At 42.5% G+C, this 8,379-nt stretch overlaps 1 protein-coding gene across 1 annotated transcript; it reads left to right on the top strand.

Annotated features, from left to right (window-relative positions):
• The first annotated feature begins 381 nt into the window (after window positions 1-381).
• Window positions 382-7,856, top strand: zgc:66427 (uncharacterized protein LOC406256 homolog). The gene is made up of 5 exons (XM_018678131.2): window positions 382-1,191; window positions 2,543-2,638; window positions 2,731-2,836; window positions 4,623-4,724; window positions 5,141-7,856. Exons 1-4 carry the CDS (start codon window positions 666-668, stop codon window positions 4,678-4,680), a joined length of 786 nt encoding a protein of 261 aa, XP_018533647.1. The 5' UTR covers window positions 382-665; the 3' UTR covers window positions 4,681-4,724; window positions 5,141-7,856.
• The last annotated feature ends 523 nt before the right edge of the window (window positions 7,857-8,379 follow it).

The following is an 8,379-nucleotide window of genomic DNA, read 5'->3' as shown; positions in this document are numbered from 1 at the left end:
AAGGGCATAAAAGGTAATGCACAACGAAGGTGCGCCTAATAAAATGCTCGGTGAGAACATATATGTATATATACATACATGTGGAAAATGACTTTTTCTCAAAAAAAAAAGAAATGTTTTTATATTTTTTGACGTTGTATTTTACATATAAAAATAAAATAAAGAAAAATCTTAGTGCCGAACAAATTCAACAGAATCGTAGAATTGACCTGCGTACTTAAAAAGTTGTATGACCGGTCAAATATTACTATAAAAACCACTATTGAAAAGAGTTGTATTTTTATGCTGAACTTCTCTATTGTCCCACAGAGTCATGTTTAGGTTATAAAGTCACTGGCGACACGATGACGTTACCGTAACTCTTCGCGTACGGCTCAAAGGAGGAAACGAAAATGCTGTATTTCCGCTGCAGCAGCGACAACGGGCACGTCAAAAACGAAAATGTGGACAGTAAGGACAAACTGAGGCCGGAGAAGGACGGTTGAACTACATAGATCGTCTTCGTAGAGCTTTGTTGCCAGGCGGTTGTTAGGATTTAAAATCCCCTACCGAATATTTGTCAGTTTAAGGGTCGTTTCGAGGTTAACTGCCCCCTTGTTTTGTGGTGGTTCGCTTTGAGGAAGCAGCAGCTCGGCTAGCCAGCTGAATTAGCTAGCCTGCTAGAGATGGGGACGAGAGCCAGTCGCCTACAGGAAGACCCGGTTCCCTCTGCTCTCGGAAAAGATGGCACAAAGCGGGATTCCTACCGGCGGCCCCGCCTCACCAGGCCCACTAGTCTCATGGTCGACTTCTCTGGGAGCTTCGAGGACACGGAGGCAAACCGGAGCCGATCGGAGGAGGGCAGCGACTCGGACCTGGGGCAGCATGGGGCGAGCGCCGACGGTAGCCCCGCTGACCACCACAGCATCCCGTCTAGCATTAGCCAAGCGTCACCTGCGGACGACATCAACAGCGAAGGGAAACCCGAGGAAGACGGGAATATAAGCCCGGAGGCTGCCGTTGAGGCGGAACATCAGTCCGGAGAGGAGACAGGCCGCACGCCCCACCGCACTTTTTCCGAGCGGCTGCCCGGGAATCGACACTCTTCCGCCCGCAGCGTTGGCGCAAGATCTGCCCGGGTCCGGGGCACACACCAGCGGCCAGTGTCAGAGGCTTGGATCGGCCTTTACCGTGTTAACAACCGCCATGGCAGTAAGTTTAAATATTAACCTAAGTAGTTCTTTCTGTACATTAAATTTTAATTGTTTGTGCCGCATAAATAACACTTCCCATAATTATTGGCTGGTCTCCCATCGGTAGTTGATGGTTTGTGGTTTGCTTGGATTAGACGTTAAGATATCTCACTTACAGGAAGATCATTTTCCGCAGAAGTTGCATGGAATTCATGGATGCGTTAGAGCCCGAGCAAAGTGAAATGACTCATTGCATCAGCATCAAAATGTTGCGAAATCTGGCTGGATATGGCTGATGATGCTTTCAAAAGACAGCTGGCATTTAACTGAAGACAGGGGTGAGATACTTGGGTTCAGTGAAAATAATAGTAATAGAGATATTATGTCCAAGTAGTGAGTAAGGGTATTTATTGTCAACTTAACTCAGTCACAACAGTAAAATAAAGTCTGAAAAAATTAACACATCACTTCAGAACAGCTTTGAAGTCCAAGAAAAACCATTTGGTCTCATATCATACTATGAATTATGTATTAAAATATCTTTCAGTGCAACCCTCAATCTACCCAGTCTGAAATTAAAATGGATTATTTGTGGAATTTACATTCCTTAACAGATGATCTCTTTTCCCGTGCTTGCATGCTGACTAAAATCATCAGAGACCCCATTGTATGAAGCATAGCTATGGCGTAAAACTGGAAGTGGTGACATACGAGCTCTTTCATGTCCCACAGCCTGTTGACAGTGGTTGTCAGTGGTAAATCCTGCAGCATGCAAACTGAAAACATTAAGTAACTAACTGCCTTGTTTGTTGAAGTGCATTAAAATAGGAACATGAGTTTTGCAGAGGAAGTGAAAGTGCGTATTTGGTCTGCATGAGGTACACAGAGACGTGACATTTTGAGCCAAAACACAACAGTGTGGTGGGTTTCCCAGGCAGAGCCCTCCAGCATGCGTAAGGGAAATGGGTCACAACTTCACATGCTCGCTCACTGCTGGCAGCAGCTCATATATGGATGAGAATGTAGGGCAACAAGGCACCGTTTCTGCCGGCCTGTCACATCCACGGATGGCTCAGGCCGGAGTCACTGTTTTGCATGGTGCATACAATCAAATAAAGCTTCAAACTATTCTGGGGCAGTTACGCTTGAGGTAGCATCATTCACACTATATCCGCCATGAGAGTTGAAGCCTTTAAACGGACTGACAGTGTTTCAGTCTGCTCTTTGGTTTGCTAAGTCAACCTGTGCAATCTAGATGTCCAAACACAGCACTTGTGTTTGATGTGATGTGCGCCGCATCATCCATCATTTATACCTCGCTGTGACACAGCCAGTTAGACTCAGCTCTGTTGTGTCTCTGCTTTGTGCAGATATCCGCTGTCCTTTCTGCTCGAAGCCTTTCCCGGGGGGTCGGATTGAGGATCACCTGTTGAGCTGCCTCACATCTCCTCCCCTACCCTACAACAGTAAGTATCATATCACAGAAATGCACTAGCGGCTGCATGTTTTAAAAGGCTGGGAAAACTTAAAAGTCGCTTTGTGTGCTTGTGTCTTACAGCGGATGTTCTCAGTAAAGACAGTGGAGAGTGCTCTATCTGTTTGGAGGATCTGGTACAAGGAGAGACCATCGCCAGGCTGGCTTGCCTCTGTGTCTACCATAAGAGGTAACAAAGCCCAGTTAATGTATTTGCATTATCATCAAACAGACAGGTAAAACGGAAAAGAGGAGGGTAAAAAATGCAAATGAGTGCAGGTGAGATTAGAAACAGGCAGACTCTGAATAAGGTGCGAAAAATGCTCTCAGATCAGATGGTATTTCCAGATCTGCAAAACTGTGCTAACTGGGTTAAGGTTTTAGAAAATAAGGAAGCAAAGGTTGTTGTGTACAAGTGCTCATATCAGAAGAGACTTGCTGTCCTGTTCTGTGATATGATGTCCTCAAAAGTCATCATCACAACCACTACTGAGGCATTGTCATCAAGATTGATTATTTTGAACATGAGATAAAATGGATAAGTGCAGTTTAAGAGGAAAACTGTGTTCACTTTATGTAGCCAAAAAAAAAAAAAAGACTCAACAGTTTGCTTGTGTTTTTGTCCCTGTAATTATTTCTGTTACAAGTAAACGGTGTGAATATTTGCCAACAGCGCTTTCACAACTTTGAAAACCAGCTGCATCATTGTCACGTTTTAATTAGGTGTAGTCATAAAGAGTTTCGAAACTTAAGCTAGGAAAAAGAAATGACCGTGACATTTTTAAAGGACCACCAGTGTTTATGAATGTTTCAGCTTGTTTACTGTGTGCGTAATTTCTCATTTTCAAAGCGTGCTGTAATGTTCAACATTTTTGGTTTTTTCCCATCCACATCCAAGCACCAGCTGTTTTCTTGTAATTTTGCTATAATATCAGAACAGACCTCTTGAGGCCTGAGATTTACCAAGATTAGGTAATCTATCATAGTGAAGATCCCTTTTTTTGGGGTCCAAGTTACATCATCGTGTGTCCAAGCAGCTGTAAGCACAGATTGATTTAAAAATCCACACTTCACACAAGCGCATTACCCTGACAACAATGAAAGCACATAATCAAGTTTAACTGTGATGGAAACCAGCAGAGAGAAAAGTTGAAACTAAGGATATAAACTAAATAGACACATGAGTTCATTTCAGATAAAGCAACTAAACAACACGTCTGTCTTTTGTTTTGGCCGCAGAGGCGCAGGCTGTCAGTTCTGTACCGCAGTTTGTAGGTGTGTCCGTTTGACTGTGTAATTGACTGATCCACCCAGTAGAGCAACTGAGATTTGGAAGAAGCCTGGAATTTCAGAGACAGAGAAGAAAATAATTACTCACCACAACTTCACGCACTTGACACAAAGAACGTTTTCAGATTTGTATGTCAGTTTAGAGCCACAGCAGACAAGTATTTCCATCATCTGCTAATTACAGTCGTGATTAATCGATTGATCATTCGGTCACAGTGAAAAATGTGTATCACAGTTTCCAAAAACTCAATGAAATTGATTATTTTGTTTGACCAGTTCAAACAGAGAGAGTGAACAAGCAGCAAATCACCACAATTTAGAAGCTGCAACTAGTACATGTTTGCCATTTTAATTTACATTTAAATTATTAATCAGTTAATTTGTTGATTAATTGACCTGTATTAGTAATTAAGTCAAATAAAAATAAATACTAGCCCATCACACCTCTCGTGTCTTATCTCTGGTTTCGGTGCCTATAGCAAGCCAACGAGCTCTTAACCTTACTCACAGCCCACTTCAGTGATTACGTTTAGTCTCACTTCACATTGTCAGTAAGTGGATTAATCCTGGAGGGAGACACCACAATCAGAAATCTACCACAGAGGTCATGGCGTATTAACATGAGTTAATCAAAATGTGTAACGTCTTGGCGTCCTCACCCCCATCTCTGCTCTTTCTCCCTGCAGCTGCATTGATTCCTGGTCCAAGGTGAAGCCCTGCTGCCCCGAACATCCCTTCGATTGACTCACGGGTCACATGTTTCCCTCACAGTGACCAACCCGACTCAGGTATGTAAGCATCAGACTCACTGAGTGACACAACAGTGCCATTGTAGAGATGGCAGACTGTCTGAGGAAATGGACAACACTGTCCTTTGTGCTGTCATCCACTGAATGTTGATTTGAACTGGCCCAGCACCCACCCTATTCACCTGATTTATCCCCTGAGACTATTACCTCTTCCCCAAGGAGCTCATTGGGCGCCATTTTTACAGTGATGATGACGTCATTTTGCAATTTTCAATTACCCTGTCTGTTTTGGTGCATATCAGGCCCATAACTGTAATTAATATCTAGCAAAATGAGACACTTAAGTCATTAATGTGATATCTGTTTCAACTATTTGCCTAGCTCTGTTGCACTTATACACTACAGTATGCAGTACTTTGTCTAATGGTCACTCTTGCCTTTCTCCACCTTTGCAGGAGACTACACTGAATCCTAATAAAATCCCAATAAAGATGTGTTATTGAACAAATAAAAGCCCCCCCGTCCCTCTCAGACGCAAACCTATATTTGAGTGGAAAACGGACGATCCTAAGAAAAAGCCACAGTTGGCGACACCCTATGCTCTCCACTTTGGACCAGTCTATATGAACTCGGTTGAGACCATTTCAAGCCAAACTCCAACAAAGAAAAAAAATATCCAGCTGCTTCGTCTAATCTGTGGCCGAGACCCTTGTTGGAACGGAAGTGGAGGGGGTTCCCTTTCTATTTCACAGACTTGGCTTGAATCTGCAGAACATAAAAAAAATATATATGTCAAATAAATCTTATCATCCCAGAACGATGGAACTTGCCCAAAAAAGATGTTGAACTTGGGGAGGAACGCAAAAAAAAAGTCTGTCTCAACTGTGACTCTGGATCCTCTCCTGTGTATTTTTCTCCCTCCGAATGGGATCGGTCATTTTATCAAGTATTTTGCAAAAAGAGTATTGTTCCATGTCATTAACATCGGATGAATGTTTTCTTTCCTCGGCTCACCCCAAATGAACCAACCTCACACTGAAAGCGTGAACTGTTACCACATAAACATTGCTTTATTTTGAACTGGCTGGAGGTTGAGGGCTTGTTTTTGGTGAATGGGGGCTGCCGTTGCTCAGTGTTTTTCTTTTTTCTATTACCTGTAAACATTTCAGGGGAAAGTTTGGGTTGGCTAATTGTTTTTTCTCAGTAGGTCAGTTTCTTGTAGGTGGTTTAGTTAGCGCTGAGTTTAATGTGCTGCTACTTGGTGAGTGTTATTGGAAGGTTGTAGGTATTTCATAGGGCCGTAGTAGCGCTGGTGTTGGCACCAATTTGAGCACTTTTGTCCCTCAAGGCTGATTTTCCTTTTTTTTTTTTTTCTTTTTAACCCACATAAGATCTGGGTTTGTGTGTGTATGCAAGTGTGTATGTGTTTAGATGATGACCAGGGACAGGAAATGTCCTGAGTATGACTGTGTATTCAAGGAAGTGTGTGTGTGTGTTTACTGTAAATTTGCCCAGAAGTCTGCTTGGTCAAGCGGGTTAACCTTTTAAATTTTTAATGCTAATTTTTTTTTTTTTAAACTACAGTCACGCTGGCAAACATCCTGTTACATGTGGCATTGGTACGAAAACATGGTGACGACTCATGCCGTCCCGTTCGACTTTGAATAATGCGGTTTTGGGTTTTTGTCCCCCTCCCACGCCCCCCTTCCTCATTCTCAAACTCTCTCTTGGGGGAAGAGGGGGGTGTAGTCCGGATTTTTGGACCAGACCCTGAGCAACAGTTTCGCCATCTGGTTACATTCATGCCAGATCGGGGAGATGAAAAGGGATGGACGGATTGAGGGATGTATTTTTGGGGCATGTTTACACCATGTGGCATCTGCCTCTCTTCCCAACACTGGAGGCTATGGACAGCTGATGGATAATTATTACATAACTAGCCCCTGCACCCCACCCCCCAACCCCTTTATTTCTTACTAAGATTTTAGATATTATATCATCACATTACGATCATGGTTATTGCTAAATGTGTTACATGGCTTTCCTTTGCCTTGTTTTGTGTGTGTGTTGATTGCCTTTGCCTGGTGACGGGGTTTGTAGTGTTTTTAGGGCTGAACTGAGGAGGAGGCCCGACAGTTAAAAGGCTGCTGAACAGATGCTGTCTGATACAGGTTGTGCACAGGCCAGGGGGGAAACTGGGAAAGAACAAAAACATGAATTGATTGCTGTTTGCTGCCTGCTCAGGGCGAGCCTGTACCATGTGTTACAGTCTCTTTCCCACAGTGGTATGGATCAGTGTGGAGGTCAGCCCGGTGCACAGGTTTCCTACTGGCTAGTTTGTTCACCCCTGCCTCTGTCCCCCCCCCCCCCCCCCCTTTTTCTGATCCCCTATGTTCTGCAGTCAGAGGTGCTATGACTTGTCCAGCCACTAGAGGGCAGCCCTGTGCATGTTTCTCTCTTCTTTTTTTTGTATTGGAGACTAGAAATGCCAAAAGTCTGTCTGTGCATTGGGGGCATTGTGTGAGAGCGTGCGGAAGACATGGTGCATTGATCATTAGGTGTTACATTTGTTGTGGTGATAAGTTATGATGTTGTATACTTTGGCTGGGAAGGGAGGGGTGGGGGTGTTTGTGTGTGTTTTTTGGGGGGAGGGAAGGGGGTTTGGTGGTGGTTGGGTTGTCGATTAAAAAAAAAAAAAAAATTAATAGACAATCTAAAACCCCACATTACTCTCATTTAATTACTTACCCCCCTCAAAGCTGTGTGGTGCAATACCTCAATTTTTACCAATGCTAACTAAACGCTCTGTGTAAACTTAGCTCCTCTCTAACCAAGGATGGTATTTTGTATAAATGTTCCTAAATCCTTGGTTTTGAATCACAGGGCACCGATCCCCTGTCTGCCCTGTGCTTTGAGACCGATGTATTAGATGAGAATGTTTTTCAAAGAGTCACCACAGCAGTATCTGCATCCCCAAGATATGGACAATCTGCCTTTACTCTGGTATAAAAAACAAATTGAATTTTATTTATTAAATTGTAAATATGTAATGCAATTCAAGAAAATGGCTTGGTCTTTGTCTGTTCAATATACTGTTTCTAAGCTCCGATCTTTTGTATGTCTCAGAAATTGTTTTTATATGTATTTTTTACAATAAATATGTGTGAGAGATGTTTTGTGGATGTCTGTTTTGTGTCTTTTATGTGTAATGATGTGTTTGTTGGTTGTTTGTGCTGTTGAGTCAGGCCTAAAGCAGGACACACTGTACTAAAGAGGTTTTATGAAAGCATTTAGATTAAACTTAGCATCACTGAAAAATGCCACAAATGTTATTTAACTACTTTTTAAAGGACCCTATTTTATTTTGTAATTATGAGCAGAACAACTTCTTTCCCACTATATTTTAGGTAGTGAAAGGTAAAGTTATGGTAATGTTTTTTCCTCCCTCTAACTATATTAATACTTATTTTGTATGTGAGTTTTAAGTCTGTTAGGACTCCAACTTATTATAATTCTGAATGCTGATTAATCTCACGGTTATTTTCTCAAATATGTCATAATGTGAAATTCGCCTTTATAATTTCACAGAGCCCAAGGAGACTTCTTCAAATATCCATTTAGTTCCACTTTCTGCTGTAGTTGATTAAAGAAACTGTGATGTGGGTTTGTTCAGTGCCGACTCAGACTGTTCTCA

The sequence above is a fragment of the Lates calcarifer genome, linkage group LG4 (assembly GCF_001640805.2).
Source record: "Lates calcarifer isolate ASB-BC8 linkage group LG4, TLL_Latcal_v3, whole genome shotgun sequence".
Classification (NCBI taxonomy): Eukaryota; Metazoa; Chordata; class Actinopteri; family Centropomidae; genus Lates; species Lates calcarifer.
This window is presented reverse-complemented; position numbering and strand designations above follow the sequence as displayed.